We start from the raw sequence: 25,776 nt of genomic DNA, 5'->3' as shown, positions 1-25,776 counted from the left end.
GATCCAAGGTAATCTCACCAGAAACTAGACCTTCTCTAGACAACATTAATTTGGATCAGAGTATCTGAACTACATTTTTTTTTGTTTTCTCTCATCTTTTAACTGTATATGTTGAAGACTACTCAGGTTATTAGCTTAATTTTTCCCACATGCAGGGACACGTGTCATGCTTACATCCTTTAAAGAACAATGACCTGCGCTCTGGTTTTCTTTTGTTCAAGAGCTCGCTCTGTAACCTTAGGCTCAGAAGTCAAAAGCCTTACCCAGCTCTTTTTCTGTAAAATGAAGAGGTTGAACTAGACGATCTCTACGGGCCCTTTGGGCTCTAAAAGCCTGTAACTCTATAAAATCGAAGTAATAATATATCGTCTTCTCACCTCACAAGATCATGGTAAGGGTCACATAGGAGAGCTGATGTGCTTGGAAATATATAAAAGGATATACAAACCTATATAGCAATAGCAGAACTGTGACTTAACCTTGGACTCTAACAGTAAGGAAGTAAACAAGACTTTAGATGTCATTTGGTTTCATTATTTCCAAATGGTCTCCAGAATGATGCTTGTAATGTTGAATCAAAATTACCTTTGTTGCTTTCTAAAAAAAATACATATTCTTTTGGAGAGTTTGATTTAATTGGTTAGCCATGGAATCTAGGATCTATATTTGCAAAATCACTCGCAATTAAAGATTCAGATTCTCTTTGTAAACACATAATGTTTAGCTTCTCTTTCCTTGCAACTTATGAATCCATTCTATAGTGAGGTATTGCATTATTTAAAAGTAGGTTATAATAGTCACTTGTTAGTATTTTAATATTGGGAGGCAGTGCTAAAGAACAACTGAAGTTGGAAAACATGGGTTTAAATTATACTCTTTATTAACTGTGTAACCTTGAACAAATCACTTAACTTCTCTGAGCCTCAGTTTTCTCCTATTTTAAAGGATACAAACAATAGCCGCTATCCATAGTGCTTTAATAATTAAAGAGATACTGCATGAGAAGAAAGTAAGAAGAAAGTAATGAAGTATGTCATGTTAGCTTGTCTTTCTCCTTTCTTGCCCTTCAAAGTATTGTAGCCATGAGGATATTAATAAAACACAATGCTGCATAGTAATCACATCACTTTAATAGTAATCTCCAAGTAACAGGTGTCTAGATATCTTACCATCTGAACAGATGCCAACACATAAATTTGTTTACAGGTATCTCCTCCTTTCTCAGAGACTAAGAGCTTAGTGGGTGGCATCTGGGTGAGTAAAAATACCTTCTGTTATTGTTAGTTTGTTTTAAAATTTAGGAAGATATGCCCAAATGTATGTCTTGTAGAAATTTTGCCTTACTATTTAGCTATATTTATTCATACACAGACATGTTTGCAAAAACAAGTATATTTCTCTTCTGCAAATATCCTTTTCCATTTTCTACCATTCCAAATCTCTTAAGTAAATCCACTATTTACAATAGAGCTGTTTTAACGACATGTTTATGAAAATAGAGATCCTGATCACAGTTTCCCTATGGACTACCAAAGAGAATTTGAAACCCCATTAGTAGTTGCAAGATGAAAGTCAAGTTCAAATGTATATCGAATTGTATCTGAGGAACCAAAATTGTTTTAGAAACCTCAGTTAGACCTCACACCACCTCCCTGAGGATGGAAAGAAGTATTATGCACTCTTATGGAGACGCGAACTTAAAACCCATTGAGAGGTTAATCATTTTGCATCAAAAGCCTTACAGCTGGTCTGTGGTGGAGTGAGGAACAAAACAGGATTTCTTCCTAGGGAGCAACTTACCTTCTTTTATTTGCCTGATTACCAGAGTGTATGAAACTTCTGGAAAATTATGATGAATGTTCAAAAGAAACCCCTGAGAAAGGATTAGCATTTGTTTCCCAGTTTAGAAAATGAGTGATTAGTTTTTCATGCAAAAGCAACAGCACCTTTTTTTGTTTTGCTAAACACTTAGGTGGAAATGACCCCTTTAAGGAAGGAGAAAAGAAGAGCAGAGCCATTCAGGAATTAGGATGGCAATTGGTAGAATATTTCTCTTTCTTTCTTCTTTCCTCCTCCTTGTACATAGCAACCTGCACAGATATTGCACGCTAGAGGGCACTTGAGGTAGAAGAAAAAAAGCCTCGACATCCACTCTAACAGGACTAGTCGCCTATGCAGGCGGGAGACGGCAGCCTAAAAGCAGTGCCTTGATTTCCACATGGCAGCATCTTTAGCAAAAGAACAAACAAAAATCCTTAGTATTATCCAGCTTTGACTAATAAAAGAAGCATGTGCACATTCTCAATAATTCATTTCCCTTCAATATCTTGTAACATTTGTCCACTGCATTTATATGTGGTCTTCTCTCTAATAAGCGACTGGATAACTAATCACAACTATAAATTCCATTTTACACATAGTAAGATAATTGTTTTGCCTTCACCTCCCCTCCTCCATACATCTGTATTCCCCTATACATCTGTAATGGTACCTTAGTGTAAGTGTGCAAATATCAAATAATGGTAATCTTCTAAGCCAAACTTAAAATTAATTAAATTTAATTATTATATTTTAGTATTAAATATACTCTGTTATACCAAGGTAGTAGTATTTCAAGGAGTGGGGTACCTTTTATACTCCTCTTTCTTCTTTTTTTACTCTTACTCTTTTTTCTTCTTTCTTCTTTTTACTTGGAACACATTGTGAACTATTTTTAATTTTTTCCTCCTTTTTGCTCCTAAGTTAAACAAGAGTGGTCTAGAATCTTAATCTAGTTGGTATTCTCTTACAGAAGAAAAAAAAAAAGATAGAAAAAAACCAAAACACTAATATGCTAAGTGTGTAGTCCACAAAAGCTGGACTGGTTTATTGGATAGCTTTGTACCAGTCCTCTTAAATCTATCCAGTACCCCACCTGCTGCCCACCCGACCAAGTTTCTGTTCAGAAGCTGAACTGAAGCTTATCTCTTTTCTAGCACCTGGGAAGATGGGAGATAATGCCATTTGGAAAACCTTCTCCAAAATGCTCTCAGCACAGATGTGGTTTTCAGAAAGTGTTTACACCTCCATTTACTGAAAATATAATGACAAGCTCAAGATTAGTAATTATAGTCAATATTCAGAGATTCAGGCCTAATTTCAGGGACAGCTAAAACCAGCAAGCCAAGAAATGTAGAGCGTCGCAACTCTGAATAGCAAGCTCAGTGATGATTTTATGCCAAGAATTCATAACTACTTCTAAAGAAATCAATTTAGTTTTTCAAATCCCATGCTAAACATTAGTGAGGTACTCAGATGATACATTTAGTGTGCTTACACTTTTATTCTTCTTTTCAAATCTTGTTTTTTAAGATAGTAGTTTGTCTTAGAATATTCTGGGACAAAAACAGTAAACGTTAATACAATCTACTATTTTATTTTTTTCTTCTCTTTATTTATGTCACATGAGAAAGAAATTGCCTAAAGCAGTGTTCTCAGACTTTATCAGGTAACAGAATCTCCTGGGACACTTGCTAAAACCCAGATTTCTGAGCCCCACTCAGATTCAGGGTCCAATAATTTGCATTTCTAACAAATTCCAGTGAATATTGAGGCAGAAGCTTGTCCAGGGTTTCAGGTTGAAAACCACCGGCCTAAAGGAATCCTCAGAATTGCTCACATTTGTTTAACGGGAGCACCATCGTATCTTCTCATAAACTTAGTAAGAGAATGGTTTAAAGCAAATTCATAAACAAACAAAACAGCTATCCTAAATTTACTTAAACATTTACAAACTTCTCAAAACTTCTTTCTTAATGTTTTTATTCTTATGACTTATGCTTCAATACTGGAATCCAAAATAAAATTTATGTTTCTTATGCTTAATGCCAGAGTTGTTATATATTACTTACCCACGCCCCATACCCCAAATAAAGGGCGTGGTTTCAGACATCTTCATCCTAATGAAATACAGGAAAGGGACTCTGCATTTCTGGAAAAATATTACATGGTAATTTGAGTTGGTCTTTTTCATAAGTCAGATTCTTGAGATTTTATTTTAAATGATAATACCTGGCACATAGATATCACATTACAAGCAATTCAATAAATCTAAAGGTTACCAATAATCATAATACGGTAAATTCATTTTGGTTTTAGTTTGTTTTAATTTTTAATTCTACATTGATGAATGAAAACTACAAAACATTGCATTTTAATGCAGCCAATAATAGTTATGTTCCATTCTGTCATTTCCTGCTCCAACCAGAGGAGCTGGAGTCTTCCTAACACTCTCTCCGTCTTCTTCAGCTCTGTTTCCTATGAACCATCTGATTCCCTACTCTGCAACTCACTGGCCACTTGGTTTACTGTCTCCCTTGGTCAAAATTACGACAAAGGTTCCAGTCATAGTGAAAAAATAAAAGTATCTTTCACTACATTGGAGTCCCTCTGTATCTCATTCACTCTCTACAGTAGATTCCCTTGCAAAACTGCCTGTCTGTCACGGAGACCCAGGCTAGAGACATCCTGCCTCATTCTACTTTTTGCATTAGTCAGCCAAGGTTATTCTGAATGCAATCTTCTCTCCCTCCTCCCAACTCCTTCTCCAATTATACTCCTGCCCTATCAGATCATTCCTCACCCTTCCTCCCCTGCAATGCTCCACAACACACGCAATTTCAGTCGCCATTCTAAAAAGCCTGTGTACCACTGTGTTCCTCTTCCCGCTGGAAGGCTGTAACCCTGGAGAGGATGTTGAGGATGTTGAAAGAGAGCATCGTCTACTTTCTTAAGGGGGTAGGCTCTCACCATTGTGACATTGCACTGCATCTTATTAAGAGTGGGTGGAATTGTTAAAGAGATAAATGCCTTGTCTTTCAGCATCCCTGATTATTTAAGAAATATCCTTATAGGGGCTTTTTAACATTATCCAAATCCTCTATCACACTGCTTAATCATCCAAACCTCTCTTAAGAATTAGTCAGGAAATTCCTACTCCTACGCTTTCAGTAGATATTAGCAGGTACAGATAGGGTTACCCTGAATTCCAGAGGACCAAAATTCAGGGAAGATAATGTATATAACTGCTGTAAGAGTAAATATGGACAAGATGAGTTAAAGCAAACTCTTCTTAACCCTAGATACCCAGAGCCATTGGATTCTGGCTCTCTTTAAAAACCATTGGATTCTGACTATCTTTGTCAGCATAGTTTGTTAAGAAAATGAGATTTGAGGATATTGTCTAACAATCTGGCTTTTTCTTTTTTTTTGAGATGAGTTTGTTACTTGTGACAATCCCCAGCTTTCAGTAGCATATGACTTCTATTTTAGTTCTCATAGGTGTAAGAAGTTACCCCAAGGAAAGGTTCAAATTATTTGTTCAAAGTGAAAATGAATGTCTGAAATTAAGCACAACCCAAAATGTGATCTATTTCTTTGTCCACTTGGGACTGTCTGGTCTAGCAGCAGTTATAATTTGATTGAGCCTTGACTGCTGCTCCTTTTTCCAAGACAGAATTAGCCAATTCCAATACCCTGTAAGCAGACACAGTCTGAGAAGAGAACAAACAGTTACTTAGTGACTGCCTGGGGGGAGAAAAATACCACCTGGTTCTCTTCACCTCTCCCTCTCTGAAATAATCCACTAAGTTTCTTGCCCATGACAGCTCCAAAGTGAAACAAACCGATATTAGAGCTACAGTCAATATTCTTTTTCACATTTCACAATGGGTTGTTAGATGCAGCACACAAAAAAATGTCAAATTTGCATAAATATCATAAGCATATTGTGCCTATTTTCTCATTCTGTTCACTCTTTCTCATTCATTCGAGTCAGACAGTACAAGCTCTACAGACCGTGCGTCTGGTCCCTTGCACCCCTTTCCCCTTTCTGTTCTGGCTCTGTCCCCAGATGGTAAAATCCACCCACAGGCTCACGTCTAGTGCACTCAGGGAAGGGACTAAATCGGGATCTCCTGTGGAGGGGAGGGATTTTTTTTTTTCAGGTAAGAATTAATTTGTCTTATATTTAGCTAATTTTATTAGAAGATGATCACAGTGGCATCGTCTACATGTTAGTCCCAGTGTTGAAAAGAAAAGAAATCTGGACCTCCTGATTCATGATCCCTGTAACCCCAGGGTGGCCATTTCTCAGGATTTGAGCGCAGCCCATCAGAAGACTTGAAGTGGCCACAAACAGGGCAGATTTTGGTGGAGGCAGGAGAGCTGCAAGGATGGTACCTGAGAGGATATGAGATCAGGGCACATTGAGAAGACCTAGCAATCCTCCCCTATTTCCCAAGCAAGTTCTGCTTTGCCTGCCCTCCTCCCCACAACCAATTACTGCGCTCCCCTCCTTGCTGCCCCTCTACTGCCCCTCATCCTATTTTCCCAAAGGAGCGCGAGGACATCAGGAATGTGCTCCATCACAGTACCGCGACACACAGCCTCTAAACCATAGCGTCTGAGTTGCAGGTAGGGGTCTCACAGTCACCCTATTCTGTACGCAAGAGGCCCTTGGAATAAAGCGGAGGTAAGCTGCCCACTCTCAACCCTTTGCCCTGTCGCGTCCTCTTCCTTCTACCGAAAACAGCTGAGAGTCACTGAGACGCTTTACAAGATAACGCCAGCCCCAGAGCTCAGGTGAGACCTCTAGAGAGAAAGCTCGCGGGTACCTCCTCCGCATGCTGTTATCATCTGCCAGCCCCCTTATCCAGGAGCTCGGCCCTCGGCAGGCTGCCCGCATCGCGCGGAAGGGCGCATCTTCACCCCGTGGCTCTGGCGGCAGAGACGCGCGGGGCGTGCTCGCGAGCGAGGAGAGAAAAGTTGTGCGCCCACTTGGGTAGGGGGAAAGAGAGCGATCGAGCCAGCGCGCGAGAGCGAAGGGGGAAGGCGGGGAGGGGGCGGGGAGGGGGGACTGCTTACATGAATTTCCAAGTGGTAGACCTGCCTCTGCGCTCTGCCCAATGAGATCCGTCAGGGGAGGCACCCGGCTCACTTTTCCACATCACTTCACAGTTACATTTGGCAGGCAGGCGGGCTCGCACGCCGGAGCGCTCAGCCCAGAATTAGCGGATTTATTTGGAATCTCCCTGCCTCTTCAAAGCTCCGCCGCCGCCGCTGCCGATTTGTGCATAGACGGTAGCGTCAAGCCACCAGCTTCACTTTGGGCTGCGGACACCCAGAGCCCTGCGCGCCCGCCCCGCGTCTCCGAACCAAGCCCTGCAGCTCCGAGAGGCATGAACGGAATCCGGAGGCGCCTGCCTAGCGCGCGAGGACCGGTCGGCGCTCGCCGCCCTCGGGAGCTGACCCCGAGCCCCTCCAGCCATTTGTGAACCAAGAGGCTTGACATTAGCCAGCGCAGGGCCCCACACGAGTAAGTGTTCCCCTAACCCAGCCCCGTTTTTCTCTATGTCCCGACGATCCAGAAGGGACCGTTTCTTATAGGAATTCTCGTGCCCCTTCGGACACCTTGCGCTCCTCCTGCCTCTCAGATGGTGGATGCGGGTTCCTAGCAAAGGCTCGGGGCTAAGCTGTGTCTTTCGCGATATCCATGGGTGATACGTACGTTCGCCTCAGGGTTTGGCCTGTTTTTGCAAACTGCTTTGACAACAGATCCTAGAGAGTAGCAAGCTCCAGGCTGTGCCCCTCCAGTTTTCCTGCCGCTTTCCTTCCCTGCGGGGACTTGACTATTTCGCAGCCTCTCAACGCAGGCAGGCGCGGCTGCAGCCGCGCGCCTTCACTGCGGGGTGCGTGCGGTGAATGAGAAGCACCAGCCGCCCGCTGTGCGGAGGGTGCAAGCCAGGGAAAAAAGGAGGTGAGGGGGCCCGAGTGCCCTATGGCTGGTTTTCTGCACCGCCTCATCTCCGAGGCGAGGGAGGGCGACCCCCGCGGCAAGGCTGAGGGCCAAGGCTCAGCTGCGAAAGCCCCAGCGCGAGGCTTTCCCACAAGTGGCAGCTCCAGCTCTGGGAGGCGCGGTGCCCGCTGCAAACTTGCCGGGCTCCGGAGTCTCCCCGCGGCTCTGCCCTCGCCAAGACGCTGCCCAGCACCCCTGCAGGACCCCTAGGCAGTGTCTCCCCGGAGCTCGAGATTGCGCGCACGGAGGCCCCTTTAAGCCGGGGACTCCGTAGTCCCTCTCCTAGGGACCGCTGAGCCCAGAGCTGCGCTTTCTGTGATCTGGCCGCTTCTCATCCGAGAACCTTTGGGGGGCTGGTCGCGCCCCTCACAGGACCGGAGGGAAAAAGGCTCTTGCCTGGGTTCTGCCAGTACGTAACAGGTTCATAAGGAACCTACTCCCGTTCTCCCAGGCTCCAGCCAAGGCTGGGAAACGGTAAAAACGTGCTGCCGACAACGCTGATGCCAACAGGTATCCACAATTTCCTCCGCTTATTCCTCCCAAACACCAGAGACTTCCCCCACCCAATCTGGCAGAATCCTCAAAGTTTCCTTGCGGTTGACCCTTCCTCCGCAGGCACGGAGCCGGCGGCATGTCAAGGACTAGCCGTTTGCCTCCACCAGCGGAGAGGGCAGCTGTTTGCTTGGGTTCCTAAATGTAAGAAATCAAACAACATTAATTGTTTATTGTTGCAAACGCACAACATTAGTCCATAATGGAAAATCAGGCTGGCAGCTGCTCACTTCAGCACCAATCAAACGATAGAGCTTATCACCAAGACAGCGGGAGGGGGGAAAGGTCCTTTCAACTTTACCACCCTTTCCTGAAGATTCCACAAGAGTTTCCTCCTTAGGAGGCATGATTCGACAATCCCTTAGCGCGCCCGAGCTGCTAATCAGATCAGCTGCTTTCTTTCACCCGGCGTCATGGTATTCGGGCGCTGACAATGGGAACGAGGGGACGCTAGGGAAGGTAAGCGAGAGTACTGTCCTCTCGCATCCGGCACCATTGCAAAGCAGATCCGAGGGATGAGGGTTGGCTTTTGAAGCGCCTGTCCTCTTTACAACACTCCTGACAGCCATCTCAATGGTTAAAAACCCTTCTTGGGCTGTCACCTCCGGCTTCATTATAGGAGCTTTTCAACTGGAAAACTCTATGTGGGAAAGATGTTTATGTAAGATTCGAAAGCGGGATTTTCCATCCATTCAGCCTCGCGGCTGCACCTCACTGCATGCAAAGTGAGCCCTGTCTTTCATGCTAAATACCACTAAAATCCCTGCCTAGATATTGCTTTGCATCAGCTGTGTCCACTGTTGCAGGGATTTCTTCGTGTGTGTGTGTGTGTGTGTGTGTGTGTGTGTGTGTGTGTTAGAGAGAGAGAGAGAGAAAGATAAGGTGGGGGCTGGGAGTGGGATTCTTCTACGGAGAGAAGTGATACCTTTGAAGGATGTTCTCTTAGGGTTACATTCTTTTTCCCTTAAAGGGAATTCTCCATAATCATCATGTCCGGACATGTTTTTCCACTTCCCCGAGCTCTGTGGCTGGAATAAATTCTAGAGCTATCCCCCTGATTAAATAATAATTCTGATAATAGTATTCTGTAATTCTGCTTTAGCAGATTTGAAGCTCGCTGTCACATAGTCATTTCATGCTGGAGCAGTTGCAGTATTTTAAATCACCTTTTTTTTTTTTTTTTAATCCCCCGGACTCTGAAGAAGGCAAGGAGTTGAGGAAAATCCCTCTGAAAATAGAGAGGGGAGTCTTCCCAGCAACTCTGGGGACTGCTTCATTCAGAGACCTTCAGTGGCAGTTTACCTTCCTCATTCTGATCCCCACACTCCCCTAATGAATGTCTAGTTATCCCCTGACCATCACAAACAGGCCAAATGTTTTAGAGGCACTGGATAATGTGCTCTGAAATTTGTGCTGTAATGCTGTCATTCAAACTTTTTAATCTACTTGCCCTGCAAATTGGATCTTACATTGCTAATTATTATTACTATTAGAAATCAGTGCTTCTGCTTTACAATTTACAGTCTCTTAAAACCTTCAAGATGGGTAAATCTCTACATTCAAGACTCTGTAACATTTCTTGGCTGCATTTCTGGTGTGTAGGATGCATTTCTTGAGTTCTTGAAGCTTCATGAATTTAGCTAAAAGAACAGAAAATTTGATAGCAGCCCTCACTAGAATAGCAGTTCCATTTGCCTGCTGTACACATATCAACTCTGAAGGGAAGGAATTCCTTACCCTGGAAAACAACTTTATTTGGGTATTATGTAGAACTGTGGTCAACACAGTATTCATTTTTAACAACCCCTCAATTAGCACTGAACACAATTTAAGTAGCCAATGGCAGCATGATCAATGTAAAACAAAACAAACAAACAGCCCGTGAAACATGCTCAGCCGGATGGAGGAGACCACTTGAGAAGGCATTTGTAAAGACCGATGTGAATGTACTCAAAGGTCTGATACTGCTTGTTAGTCAGGAGGAACAGATTGTTGGAACAAAGCAAAGAAACTCCAAAGAATGAGAATGTAATGATTCTATTCAAGAAATTGTACCTCTGGGCTTTGCTTTCCAGGTTCCTTTCATTGTTTGTTGGTGGGGAAAAAGAACATGCACATATTAAAAAGTTCAAATCCACACTTCAACAGCTGTTCAGAAAACCTTATCGATGTGGGTAAATTAATGCTTTAAAGAAAAAAATGACAATCTTTGTTATTTTTCTACTCAAGGTGGCACACCTCACAGCTTTATCAACATTCCAATTTGAGCAGATTTTCCATGCAAAACCAAAGGCTTTCAATGGGTAAAGTGACATTCAATTTGTATTTCCAACCACACTTTTCTGGTCCATTAGCAAACTTTCGTGTCTGGCAAATCAAGGGACAAGCATCATTGGAGAAGCCTTTCTATTATAGGTGCAATTTAAGGTCTGAAGACTTCTTTTTGAAAATATTCTGCTCAGTGGTGTGCTGATACTGATTTCAGTCATTTTATATTTGTTACAAAGTTATTCAGTGCAGCTGGTGGAGAAAAAGAGTTTTCTTTTTGTTTTCAGCACTATTGGCATTCACAGAGGAAATGGTCTAACTTAGCTTTTTAATTCAGAAAAAAAATGTCCTAACTTTGGTGTGTTATATACCTCTCAGGGTGGGGGCGGAGGTAGATAAACCAATGATAATTCTTGTTGCTCTGTATTACGTACACACACACACACACGCACGCAAATAACACACACACACATATACACAGCTTGCCTCTTGAAAATGTGCCCAGATAACTAACTTATTTACTGGCTCAAGTCTGAGATTTTTATCATGTTCCCTTTGCCATTTCATCTGCCTTAGATTCTTTGATTTGCCTCTCTGGCTACTCTGATTTGCATATTGATCAGTCTCCCAAAAAATGTTATCTGTGGTGCTCGGAATTTCCCTCCAGCATCCAATACATGTATATTTATGAAACAGAACAATTTTTTTGATGGACAAAGGCTATCATCCGATTTAGCAGGGCTTAATTAACCAAAGGGCTATTAGTGCTTTCTCATTTCATTCTTACAGAAAGTTGTGATGCTAATCTATTTCTGCTGAACTGTTGGTTCCTGTCTCTGGAACCTGCTTTAGATGTAACCATGAAGAGAAAATTAGTTGAACCTAGCAACTTCAAAAGGTCAGTAAAGAAAGAAGTTCAAGGGATGCCATTTAGCTTCTACCATATGTTGCGGCTAACTAAATCTCGGTTGCTTTTTCATGGCAAAGCACCGGGGCCAACACTGTTTCTTTTTCTTATCAAGTTTTAAGCTTTATTTCCTGGGTTTTAAATGTCACGTGCTATTCCCTATCATAAACAATATCCATCCTCTTGCTTAGATGACTTTGTGTGTGTGTGTGTGAGAGTTCTCTAAGTAGGTAGAGGTATATAGATGTGATTTTCTTATCTCTTTGGAAAGTATCATAAATGAATAACATTTATATTTAGAGACTTCAAACAATTTTCTTTCTCTACCTCCACTGCCAAAGACAATTGCAAATGCTAGAACGATGGATGGTTCAGGGCTAAGCACAGTTAGTGCTCAGTAAACGTTTATTTAATGCAATAACAAATTAGCAAAGATTATACCCTGCACGCTATACTAGTATATTTTCATTAAAAGAAAGAGATACAGTCATATTCAAAGTTCAATATTATGACTTATCTACCACAATTTTCTCTACAGAAATTTCATAAGTCCTCCTAAGTCTATTTTTAGTCATAGCTTTCCTCATTTTTAAAAATCAATTTTACTCATGTTCCACAAAGCATATTTTTGTTCCCTCACAATCATCTTTTAAATGATATGGGAATATAAAAAATGACATAATTCAGCTTTGTAAAAATGAGAATGCCTCCAAGACTAGACTTGCATCAAAGAATGCTATTAAACTATATTTGATGCACAGTTCTATTTTATTGGCCAAAAAATGCACTAATTGTGGAGTTGCTGCATGGCTGACTCAATGTCTGTAGATTGTTGAGAATGTATAACAAATAATTGAGGATTAATTTACTTCCTCTCTCCTTCCTGCCCTCCCTTCTTTTTCTTTAGTATATTTTTGTATTTGAATTGAACAGTTTGCCTTACCCTTATGTGAATTGCAACTATGGGTGTTTTCAAAGACAATTCCATACTCTTCTGTATTAATCAACAGAATACCTGATCCTCACATAAACACACAGGGAAAAATAGTGTGCCGTGATAAGGTACTTTTGTGGATGTGTTTATTGATATTTTAGGCATATTGAAGATATTACAAAGGAATATTAAATGGAATCCCCTTAATCTTTTTTATGTACATCAAGTGAAAATATTACAGTATATTTATGTTTCATTTGCAGTCAGAACAATATTTTCCATGCCTTTTTTCCCTCTTGATAGATTAATGAATAAAATATGATTATTTGATTCTAGATATGACACAAATAATATAAAATAAGTAGATGGAGGAATGGTGTAAATATCACAAGGGAATTATTTCCTTTTTATGTAAGAAGATTCATCTCCAAAATTTGATTTAAGAAGTACAAACGCACATTTTCTTCTTTATTAGTCTCGTGCTGGTTGAGCTTTGTAAACAGAATTTACATTTGTGTCTAAATATTCCCATCTTCAATGTGCGGATGCTCAGAAAAATGAAAAAAAAAAACAATTAATTCATACTTATTTTTATCAGAGAGGTAAAACACACATCTCCTCTTGCCTTTGAGTGTCGCTAAACTATAGTAGCTGAAGATTGTATACGTATTTTGGAATCTGCATAAACAACTCGCTTAATTTTCATAAATTATACATTCTGGGTCATAACTCAATAGTATTTTTGTCAAAAAATTGCTTGCTATCTATCTGTCTACTCATCCATCACCTGTGTCCGTAGTTCACGTTAAGTGTCAGTGAGTGGTTATTAAGCGATAACGTTTTAGAAACATCAAAGAGTGACAGTAAGGTACACTTGTAAGCATGGTTACTACACAGTGTAATCTAATTGGCAGAATCTGGATGACTTATACTGGGATCATTGACGGCATTTTAATTTCAGTATAAGAGACTCTGAAGCCCCCATTATGTGATATAAGTGATTTTCACCATTTCCACATTTCTTAAGTGAGAAGAGAAATCTAATTGCCATCATCGGTAGTGCTAAAGTTTCTTGAAATAAATAGAAAAAGTTAGTTGCAATCTCTGATGAGCACTATCTTCTCTGAGCTCCCTTCTAAGTAGTATATAGCTATCACCTTGGCTTCATCTTGGAATTAGTAGAGACTTTCCACTTGTGCTGTCCTCACAAGAATGCAGATGATTATGAAGTGCAATGGAATTTATCTTGTAAGAGAGATGTACCAGGCAATGTTTTTTAATGAGCAGCTACACTTTGATTGAAAGAGAATAGCTCACTCATGAACAGGTAGTGCTTGCACTCTACCCTCTCAGCCGAAAATAGTGATGGGCAACGTCATGTCTTCTATGGGAAGGAAAGATGTGGTTGGTTCTGGACAGCAAAATTTCAGCCCTTCTGAGGCTTAATAAAACTACTTGAAGTCATTGCTTTAATTGTATGTTAGTTGTGGAAAGGGAAAGCTATTTCTAAAATGCTATTTTATTTATACCCACCCTGGTTCGTGCTATTTTTGTTTTACAAATCAAGAGTTGAAAAAAGTTATTTTACTTATTACCTGTCTGCATAGAACATTGGAATTTTCCCCGCTGAAGTATATACACAGCATGAGATTGCAATAAAATAATTTTTTAAAATCAGTAAATATTTTTCATTAAGCACTCGAAACATTCAATAAATAGTTACTATAACTGCTACATTGACAAAGAGTTTAAATTACCTTATTTATTTCTTCCTTAATCTTTCAAAGTAGGTAGTATTAAACACAGCGCATCAGTTTCTTCACCTGCCACAAATAAAATAAACGTGCCCAGGTGACTTATTTCATGAACGATACAGCTGTGATTCAAACCTCTTCTATCTGACTCTAGAGTCAGTGCTCTAAACAGTTATCTCATGGGGCTTTCCACAGTTCGACTGAATTACAGGTTGATAAGAATAAGGTTGATTCTGATTGATTGCTATGATTTAAAGGACCTGCACAAAATGTTGTAACTCAGTAGGTCTCTGGCTATTAAATTCTGAACATGCGATTTAAAGATTGCAAAGGATGTGACTTTTAAATAAAGAAGGAGGGATTTAGATTAGACTTGAGAAATGACTTTCTGACATCACTGTGTCTGTAATTGGCAAGAGAGTTGTGGGACTGATATTCAGTTTTTTTAGGATGATCTTGATACTGGTTTGCCTTTAAAAAACCCAACAGAAGAAAATTATTCTTTTTTTTTTTTTTTTTTTTGAGACAGAATCTCGCTCTGTCGCCCAGGCTGGAGTGCAGTGGTGTGATCTCGGCTCACTGCAAGCTCCGTCTCCTGGGTTCACGCCATTCTCCTGCCTCAGTCTCCCGAGTAGCTGGGACTACAGGCGCCCGCCACCACGCCCAGCTAGTTTTTTGTATTTTTAGTAGAGACGGGGTTTCACCATGTTAGCCAGGATGGTCTCGATCTCCTGACCTCGTGATCCGCCTGCCTCGGCCTCCCTGAGTGCTGGGATTACAGGCGTGAGCCACCGAGGCCGGCCAGAAAATTATTCTTAATATCTTAACTAAACTGATGATTCCAAGAAAGTTTTCTAAGTAAAGGTCTGGTTCTATAACACTAGAGAAGAATCTTATTTTGACTTTATCGTCTTTGTCACTGACTTAGTCACCTCATTCTGAAATTTCTATAACAGAAACATTTCTATGTGAAGAACAAACTTGTGACTCTACCTTGGGAAAGAAGGAGGAGGACAGGCATTTATTTATTGATGTTCCCAAAGGAAACCAACAATTATAGAACTTAAAACAAAAGGTAGAGAAGAGTAGCATGGCAATAACAGAGCAAAAAGTGGATTTGAGGCCGGTCGCAGTGGCTCATGCCTGTAATCCCAACGCTTTGAGAGGCTGAGGCAGGTGGATCACCTGAGTTCAGGATTTCAAGACCAGCCTGGCCAACATGGTGAAACCCCATCTTTACTAAAAATACAAAAAAAAAAATTAGCCGGGCATTGTGGTGGGCGCCTGTAATCCCAGCTACTTGGGAGGCTGAGGCAGGAGAATTGCTTGAACCCGGGAAGCAGAGGTTGCAGTGAGCCAAGATAGCGCCATTGCACTCTAGCCTGGGCAACAAGAGTGAAACTCCAACTCACCAAAAAAAAAAAAAAAGGATTTAACAGATATTATTCTGGATGGTAAAACAAGCAAACAATATGCTTTTGGACAGATTGACATCTGGATAAATACGTGGTCTGATACCAAAGAAGGACAACCAGAAGGGTTGTGGCTGAGAGAAGGGTACACAAAATAATATGTGTGTGTGCGTGTGTGTGTACATAAACAATTTCAGAATATGTTTCTGCCAAGAGAATCTGGTTAGAGAATTCTGAAGGCTTTAGGAAAGGTGATCTTCTTGTATTATTTATATTTGAATACATGCAACTGTATTTCCTCTCTAAAAGCCAAATGATTTTTCTACCTGCTCAGTCCCAGTCAGCCAGGGCTTGGCGTGAATTGCTCCGGGTCACACACTGAATCGCCATCTCCTGCTTTCGTGGAATACCACTTTGAATTCAATGTGCATTTACCTGTTTCGAAGCAGGCTGCTAATGGCTCTAAATTCAAGGTCAGAAACATTTTTAATAGAAACTCACTGGTCCTCGGTGTCATTTTTGCTTTCATGAAATATTGTGGCTGCTAAGCCTAGTGGATAATAAAAGCATAGTTTCCTGTCAACCACAATAATCTGCTGGATTGAATCCTGAAGTGTCTGTAAAAGGCTGTTTTTGTTTTAGACTTCACTGATCAGCGTGTGGTTCATCATTTTGAACTTTAATCCACATTATTTACAAAATGGATGATGTAATATGTTTTTGCATAATGACTTATATATCTGTGAATTGACTGAGTTCACTTTAAAATAATGTTGGAATCAGCAGAGTGAAATTCAGGCTGTAATTAGAATTATCTCTGAAATATAAGTATGAATGATAAGTCAGATTATACGTATTTTACCCAGGAAAAGATATCATCATATCAGGGAATTCTAAAGACTTTCTTATATGTAAGGATTCCAGAGAAACTATAAAATCTCTTCATCTCACTATCTGGGTGTAAATCAATGCAACAGCATTATAATAAAGTAGATTGCTTGGTCAGACACACATACTGTGGTTGGAAAATGTAAAAATAAATTGATTTTTTTACCCCAGCTTTACAACCTTGCTCAATTTCTTCTTCCTTGCATAAAGTTAAGCAGTTTGTGTATGCAGCTGCTATTCACAATATTTATTAATACTGATAACACGGATATAAGACTCAGTTGCATCTCAAAAGTTTCTACAAAGCCATTCTCTGATGTTCCAAGAGGACAATGTTAGTCTGCCCATGGCAGAGGTACAAGCATACAAATAGTGTGGTTCCAAGTGTCACAGCAGAGTCCCATTTCTCTCGAATTAGCAGGATCGTCTTGAAGACTAAGTCCCAACACTCCCTGATAGCATGCATGTGCCTGTGAACACACCAGTTAGCTCAGCAATTTTCCCAGTGCCTCACGTAAAATAGACATGCGAGGAGAGGAAAGTATTGTGACATCGTATAAAATTCCATATATTCATACACCCTAGTTCAAGGTTTTCCCAAATCTATGTGTTCAGTCCTTTATTCACAGTGGTGGTGAAGTAGTTGATGGCATGACATTCAATGACATGAGGGAGGAAGTGACTCTTCCACCACACCACTGAGTCCTTTAGGTTGTCTCGAGGAGCTCTGAGCTGGGAGCCAGTCTTCTTTAGAAATACTTGCTTCGCAAAGTGCGGTTTTCAAATCAGTAAGTAGCATCAGCACTGCAGGAAGGTTACAAGAAATACAGAATCTCAAATCCCACACTAACCTAAGTGATTCATAATCTGTGTTTAAACAAGATTTTCAGGTAATTTGGATGCATATCAATATTTGAGAAGCACCTCACTACAGGTGTGCTAGTATTGGCTCTTTACTGGGTTTTAACAGAGCTGATGGTTAAATTTTCAGTAATTTTCAGAGCTGGTTAATGGTCAACTGGAAGCTTAAAATTGGTCATGGTGGAAGTATTTATGCTATGAAAATCAGAAAACATTACAAATCAGAATTTTTTCTTTCAAAGAGCCACTTATTAAATATTAACCAGTCTTTCTCTAACGATGGCTGGTCTTTCTTTTTAGCAAATAGTGAGATGACCTAAGGCTTTTAACAGTGTCTAGTTTAGTAAAAATAAAACATTACTTAAAATACTAATCTCCCTGTACCTCAATTTGGTTATCTCTACAATGAGAATGATGAGATAAGTAATAATGATGTTATATTAGAGAGTTATTTTGAAGAACAGACATGAATTTACATGTATATATCTATGTATGTATAGTTCTTTATGATTTAATATTATCTGAGTACTTTCTAAGTGTTTGCTATTAACATCGTAATTTTAAAGTTATATTCTCTTACGGCAAATAATATAAGCTTTCCATTTAAAAATAAATATTTTGAAAACTGAGCCTATTTCAGTAAAATTTAAAGTAATAATACAGATGATTTAAGAATTTGGCAAAATCTAAGAGGTGGCATGTAAGTGTTTCAGTCTCTAGAATCTCCCTACAGGTGATGTGACGGGAATGACCTATGTAGATGAAGGGCTTCCCCTGAGTTGGGCTAATTTCTCCCCAGGGCTATACCATTGACTTCAGGGTATTGGCCATCTCCCAGAAACCCCAGAAAATTGAGAAGTTGCACGGAAATAGCACTCAGTTGCCCCTCACACCCTCTATGTGGTATATGACTTGACCTTTGGAGACACGAAACATGCTCTTCTCTTCACAAAGAACTGCCAGAGGAAATGGCTACATAGTTAACAGGTACTCTGTAGAGACCATCATTATTGTGACTTAGATGGGTAAGAAAAAAGATGGGGTAACCATGGACTGGGTGATTCTGCAAATAATAATTTGAAAATTACCTTAGATGCTGATTCATTCAGAGATCCTAGATTAGTTGGTGGTCTTGTTCGTATCCCTTGGTTGACTAAAATGTTCTTTCACTTATACCCCCTTCTCAGGTGGTTAATTCTTTTTCAACATTTAAATGACATCCCCTCTAGGAAACCTTCGTCAATGCTGCCAAATGCATGGCTTACCCATCACCCTATGTTTCTTTTAAACCTTCTAAGACTACGTTTCAGTGAATTGATTATGTATTTCTTTATCTTTGCCAAACAGATCCTTTGCTTCCTGAAGAGAGGAGTTCTGACCCATTTGCCTTTCTTTCCCCCAGTACCTGACATACAGTATATGCTCATGAAATATTTCTGCAATGAGAGGAAGGGTCTTGTTCAGAAAGAATTTTGAAATTACGTTACCTAGGTTCAAATAATGGTTCTCTCTTTTCTTAGAGGTGCTCCCTGAGTACATCATTTCATTATTCTCTGCCTCAGTTTTGAACACAACAAGGCGAGGCATTATACGCTTTATCTAACAGTAAGATACCGTGTTAGTGGATACTATTTGTGACTACACACGTATCCCCTTTTTATTTAACCTACTCATTCTGACTAGTCAAGCTATGCCATTGTATAACATTGGCCTAGGGTCTATTGTTGTTTTTTAACTTATTCTGATGAGTTCAGGTAGAGGGAACTCACTGTAATCTATGCTGCAGTCCATCCAGCATACCACAGTCCATCCTCATTGCCACTTGGTGGTTTCCATGAAAGTGTCTGTTATGAATTTAAATTGAGATGAAATTTTCTTATCTCACAATCATTAGCAACAAAGCAAATGCCAGAGTATACTTACTTGCAGAGTGTTTGGCAAAATTTTAAAGAACTATGCATGCTAGTCTATCCTATCTGACGTGCTGAGAGTATCTCCTTTAGTCCTCAAAACTAACCTGTCAGGTCAGTATTATTATCATTGCTTCATTGCTATTGTTATTAATTATCCCTCCCTCCGCTGTTACACAACTGGTCAGTGTAAGAATTAGAATTCAGACCCCAAGCAGGCTGACACTAGAGGTCACTCTCACAACCATCTCATTGTTCTGCTGCTGTAGAACCCAGGCCAACCTGGCACCGTGGCTCATGCCTGTAATCCCAGCTGTTTGGGAGGCTGGAGTGAGAAGATTGCTTGAGGCGAGGAGTTCGAGATCAACCCCCCCATTTATAAAAATAATAGTAATAATCAAAGTAGCCAGGCATGGTGGTGCATGCCCAGCTTCTCTGGAGGCTGAGGCAGGAGGATCACTTGAGCCTGTAAGTGTGAGCTTGAGTAAGCAAACAAACAAACAAAACTTATGCCTTTGGAGAACAGCATACATGGCTTTTGCACGTTCAGTTATGGTCTATCATGGAGTAGGGGAGAACTGGAAAGAACAAATTCCTTTTCTCTGAGAAGTCTTTAGGCTGAGGATCTATGACTAGAATGGATCTCACCATGTGTGTAACATGGCACAGGCCTTTCCCCTGTAGCACCATCCTCATCCTCCACCACAGGGAAGATCTTTGAGCACCTTTGTGACACCCTCATACCTTACCAACTTTTACTGCAGAGGTTACATCGCTTCACTCTGCTCATTGATTTGTCTTTTTTCTCAAAGCCTCTCTAGGGCAGGAATCCTGTCATCACCACACATCTAGCCCAGGATAACCACATGGATTCCAGTTTACCGAGTATTTCCCATGATCTGACTGGTTTACATGTGTCTTATTTCTGAACCACACTACTGTCCCATTAGGTAGGAATTATTATTGGTTCCACTTTGCAGAAGAAAAGACTGAAGCTCAGAAAACTTGAATATCTTGTCCATCATTACAGAGACAGCAAGCAGGGTGAGCTGGGATCCAAACCCAGGTGTATCTGTTTCAAGAATAGACAGACCTCAGCATGCACAAGACTCCTTTAGCACCAACTTCTCCCTCAGGTCTAGAGGGAGCACAGCATGGGTGTGCTGTAAATGCTGTTAAACTAATAAGTGGCTTGAGCATTCAGAAAGATACAAAGATGTGGGGGTTTCTTTATGGGGACTTTTTGAATTTTGTTTAGTTTAAGTTTTGAAGCCTGCCACGGTCTGCTCACGCACTGGCATGAGAGAAAGACTTAAGGGGAATCTGTTTTAGGGGGAAGATTTTCTCCAATTCCAGGGGAAGGAGTAGACTTTGTTCTGGACTCTGTTTTCTCTATATTGGTTCCCCATTGAAAGCTGTTTTTTTTTTTTTTTTCTTCCATTTCCAAAGCAACTGCTGCTTGTTGTGGCTCCTCTATACTCATCAGGGTTGAGCCCTTTTGAGTGATAGAGTCCCAGTGACTGAGCTGAGCCCAGGCAAAGAATGACAAGCAGGGTGATTCCACTGGCCATCTTGTTAGATGGGATACTGCCTGTATTTGCAGTACAATCTGGGTCTGCCCCTTTCAGCTGGCTTCAGTGAGGCCACTCAGCAGCCCAGCGAATGTTAATGACTTTCTAGCTTTCTTATTCTGAGCCAGAATGGAACCAGAGACCTAGAGGTGAAAGGTTTCCTTCCCTTTTATGAATTCCCTGAGCCGCACTGTTCCCGATGGTGTCCTGAGAAAATATTTTCCCATTGAGTTTAATTCAGCAAAGCTTCTCTCTTGGATCTGCAGTGAACAGTATTTCTTTAAAAATATTTGTTTTTTTTTTTGAGAGGGAAGAAACACATTTTGCCACACTGAGGGTAAGCAAAAAATGTATCTGACACCTCAGATAATGGGGATTTTTTTGTGCCCTTGCCTTTCTGAATCTCTTCAATTGAACATTACATTTTTTTTTTTTTACCATATTTTATTCCCAAGGGAGCTTTCCATAATTTAAATCTCCTGTTTAACTGTACATTTAGAATGTGGACCCTGACACTGTCCTGATGATAGCATACAAGCTGGACATTACAGAATTTTTCTCTGGAAGCATTCTAATTTTATTCACTCATTATTAGCATCCTGGCAGAGGATTGCACTCTGTACCCTGAACTGGGCAATCCCTTCTGATGAATCCTGGAAGCTAAGATTGTCAAAATTGGTTTAAATTCCCCTTCCCATTCTCATTTGTATTTTTTTAATGTTGTTAATTCAAAGCTAGTTATTTCACGGAGTTTAGCATAAAAGGAACTAAAATGTGTCCTTAAACAGGTAAAAAAAAAAAAAAAAAAAAAAAAAAGAAGAAAATAAAAGTAAAAGGCTTACAATCTGTTCGACAAGTGGGCTGTGTTAGCATACACTCCCAATTGTTAAAACAAAAAAGAATGGAAGAGAGAGGAAGGGATGGAGAGAGGAGGAAAGTCAAGGGGAAGAAAAGAAGGAAGAGAGGGAGATGGGAAAGAAAGAAGCAAGAAGGAAAAGGAGAACTTCTATTACGTGAACCGTTTCTGATAGGTCACATAGCTACAAATGAAAATTACAATCTAAATAAAGCTTAAAAATTAAAGGACTTACTAGCCTACTTATTCTAATTATTCAGATCCACTTTCTAACTCAAGAGTTTGAGAAGTGGCCACTATAGTTCACTTTAGGTGCTTTTGAAAAGCAGTGATTTTATTTTAAAACCTGTTTGAGCAGACCCTTATCTTTCTTCCTCTTTGTTTTTGCAGGAAATTTCAATGAAAAGAAAAGCCAATGGATTGTGGTCTTAGAAAAGCTGCTTAGGTGATGTCTGTTTCCCATGCTATAGACACGTGGCAGAGCTGTAAGTAAATGCTCGGCACTGCATGATGAATTGGATGGCTGCAGACCGGAGACAAAAAAAATAATTGTCTCATTTTCGTGGTGATTTGCTTCACTGGTGGGACCATGCCAGAACGGCTAGCGGAAATGCTCTTGGATCTCTGGACTCCATTAATAATATTATGGATTACTCTTCCCCCTTGCATTTACATGGCTCCAATGAATCAGTCTCAAGTTTTAATGAGTGGATCCCCTTTGGAAATAAACAGTCTGGGTGAAGAACAGCGAATTTTGAACCGCTCCAAAAGAGGCTGGGTTTGGAATCAAATGTTTGTCCTGGAAGAGTTTTCTGGACCTGAACCGATTCTTGTTGGCCGGGTAAGCTTTGTTTTTAAGATCTCAATTTCAGGGTCTGTTGGTGGTCTTAAGATGTTTAATACCAGAGTCTTTTTAGTTGTGGCCACACTTAGCTGTAAACTGTTCAGGACAGATGGTTAGTGAGTTTACATGTCATTCTGTTAGGAATAGGATTCATCCCAAGGTAACAGTTTTAAATGGTCTTGTAGGGAAAGCTTCTCCTATCACCTCTTCCACTCGGCTATCAATAAAATATAACACTGCTTATATAATGCGTAAACAAATAACGTCTTCTTTCTCATTCACATGAGAGAGATTTCATGCCAAAACTTTTCTCTAGTTTATAGTACTTGGAAGAGATATGCATCTTTTCTCAGTTTGAATTCCTACCACTTCAGTTGCTGAGAGTTTATTTTGTTTTATTTTATTTTAAGGATATGCAGATATCTAGAATTGCAGGTAGATATTTATCTTTTTTGTTTTATCATCTGTTTTTTCAATAATTAACCTAGGATGGAGAAAAGGAAGTTCTTAAAGTAGATGCTTAACTGCACTGTACTATTTGAAAAACTTTGCAGCAGAAAACTAGTTCATTCATTGTCAGATGAAATCAAATGTACAAAATCAAAATTTTAGTTTAGTGGAGTGTGTGTGTGTGTGTGTGTGCGCATGCACACGCATGCGCGTGTGTGTTAGACTGGACTTACATTTGTTTTGCTCCTGTTGGGAGGTCAGACAAATGTTCTTTGGTAGACATAGGCTGCCTGCTTTCCAAAATCACACTGTGGGTTATTGGAGACCACGTGTTTATTCCTCAGCACTGTTCATAAGCTCCTTTTAATTTTGATGCACATCTTCATGTAGGCATAATTCCAATTAGGAGCCTGCCAATGACTGATTTTCTTGATAAGTCAGTTTAGAAGTGAATCAGGCCAATGTTATTCACTTCCCGAATGCAATGATTTAAAAGAAAAATAGGAGGGGAATTAAATATTGATCTTCAGGACTTGAGTTAACTCTTTGTGTTTCACCGGGAACTTCTGATTGCATTAATGCTTTTACCCTATTGTCTTGCAAAACGAATTGAGCCTCTCCAAGGATTATGTTTCTCATTTCATATGGTTCTACGTGGATAAAGAAAGCCTGCATGAGGAGATACCATGAGCCATTACATGGATATTTATTGAGACTTTCCTATGTGCCAGACGCTCTATTAGGCATGGGAGGCATATCAATGAACAAAACAGTGATCTCTGCCTTTAAGGAACTTATATTTTGGCCAATACTGAGTGTTTATTATCTGTTGAACACTATTATAAAAGCACTTTGTGGGCACCAACCTTTTTGATTCTAACAATAGCACCCCCTTCAGTATATGCATACGTATGTTCATTTGCATGCATGGATACAAATATATATGTATAAAACTAGTCTGCACTCCCTTTGTCATAAGTTCAAAATATAAAATCTGAAAGATTTTTTTGTATCCTTGATACAAACTCAGGGAGCAGAACCGACTTAAGGCTACTATAGTCGTAACGCGTAATTGTGGCTTCATATATTTTGCTGCAAAAATGTTAACGTGATTGATTACAGGGTGCTGCCCCAGACCCTGCTGAGGGTGTTACTTACCATATAGTTTATATACCTTAGTGTTTCTGAAGTGTGAACAGTTTTGAATTCCAAAATACTTCTGGCCCCATGGGTTTTGGATATGGGCTTCTTTACCAGCATTATCTTACCTTTTTTGTAGGTACAAAAGCGGGTTTTAGATGGATTAATAAACCAAACCAATATCACAGAATGGTAAATGATCTACCTGAGTTCGAATCCTATTGGAAATTCCAATGGCCATTATTTCACCCACTGTACCTTATTACATATTAGGAACCAGCTAACTGGAGTTTAAACTGTAATTTACACTTACGAGTTATCGAGTATGGAATGTAAAGTCTTTAAATGCCTGCTTCTGGATAGTCAGAACTTCTTTAATCAGCCCTAAGGCAAGACATTCTCATACCATATGAAATTCTGGGAATACATGCATATTTACATAATGGATGCTTTTTCTTTGCTTTTCTTAGTTACCTCTTTATGAAGGTATATCACTGTGACTGTGCCTTGCATAATGTAAATAACAAAACATGCTATGCCCAGGAGAACATTTCGTTTTTATCTGGGTAGAAAAAGTAATTAACGTGGGGTTGCTTAGGACTCAGAATCTGATAACTGATTTCACCTCCATTCCTTACATGTAGTAATAGAGATAGAGGTAAACAGCCGGGCATTCAGCATCTTCTTGTGACTTATTGACACATGAGACGTTCATGCTTCTCTGAATGACAGAAATGTTGCCAGTGAACCCTAGGATTTTGAAATAGCCAAAATGCCTTTGAGTCTTAGTGACGGTTTTTATCTAGGCTTTTCACGGCGTCCTACCATGACCAATTCCCAAATAATTGTTAAAATAGAGTTTATTTTCTGGAAAACTTCTCTGCGAACATTTCCCATCATACCTATTTCCCTTTAAAGAAAAATGCTCCTGAATTATGACAGCGTAGCCTTGGAGGATCTTGGCTTGTAGCGTAGCCAAAAATACATTTCAGGTGACGGCTTCAGATTATGAGTCAAGCTGAGTGCGAAGATGATCTGTATCGGGATGCCCACCGGTGCTTTACAGTGTTTTATCTCTGCGCACACTCTTCCACATCCGACTCTTTAAACCACTTCACCTCCCAGCTTCTCCCCAGGAACCGGCTGAGAAGCATTACTTACTTATGAGCACACCTGCTCTTTGAAAGGCGCTCCTGCGAGTCACCATGGTGAGGCCTCTGACCTAGCAGGTTGAGTTCGAGCTCAAGGGCAGAGCTAGTTTTTGAGTGATAGGTTCTTCAGAGCCTCACATATAACCTTACCACATCCATCATCTGTTTTTAGTATATCGGTAGGCAGCTGGATGCTGAGAAAGCTCCTTAGCATCAGAGATGTACTCTCTCGAGGTTTGAATATGGGCTTGGCCACTTTCTGGGTGTTAACCCTGAGAAGATTACTTAAGATTTTCAAGGATTATGCAAATAAGATAAATAAGAATTTGTAAGAATAAAGAAAATAATAGAAGCATAGTGCCTGCTATATAGTAATTGCAGTTGTAATTGCATTCTTAATTGTATGTGTGTGTGTATGTGTTTGTAGTTGGAGTGGCAGACAAA

General features: G+C 40.2%; 1 protein-coding gene across 2 annotated transcripts in view; it reads left to right on the top strand.

The window, feature by feature from the left end:
* Window positions 1-6,600: 6,600 nt before the first annotated feature.
* Window positions 6,601-25,776, top strand: part of CDH8 (cadherin 8) — a 387,040-nt gene continuing 367,864 nt past the window's right edge. The window contains exons 1-2 of one of the 2 annotated variants that reach the window (XM_050772634.1): window positions 6,601-7,354; window positions 22,138-22,588. In XM_050772634.1, coding sequence (XP_050628591.1) covers window positions 22,337-22,588 — 252 coding nt within the window. In that variant the 5' untranslated portion in view covers window positions 6,601-7,354; window positions 22,138-22,336. The remainder of the gene's footprint in view (window positions 7,355-22,137; window positions 22,589-25,776) is intronic. The other variant, XM_050772635.1, reaches the window with a different exon arrangement.

Source organism: Macaca thibetana, chromosome 20 (assembly GCF_024542745.1).
Source record: "Macaca thibetana thibetana isolate TM-01 chromosome 20, ASM2454274v1, whole genome shotgun sequence".
NCBI lineage: Eukaryota > Metazoa > Chordata > Mammalia > Primates > Cercopithecidae > Macaca > Macaca thibetana.
The sequence above is the reverse complement of the archived record's forward strand: the minus strand, read 5'-3'. Positions and strand labels throughout refer to the sequence as shown.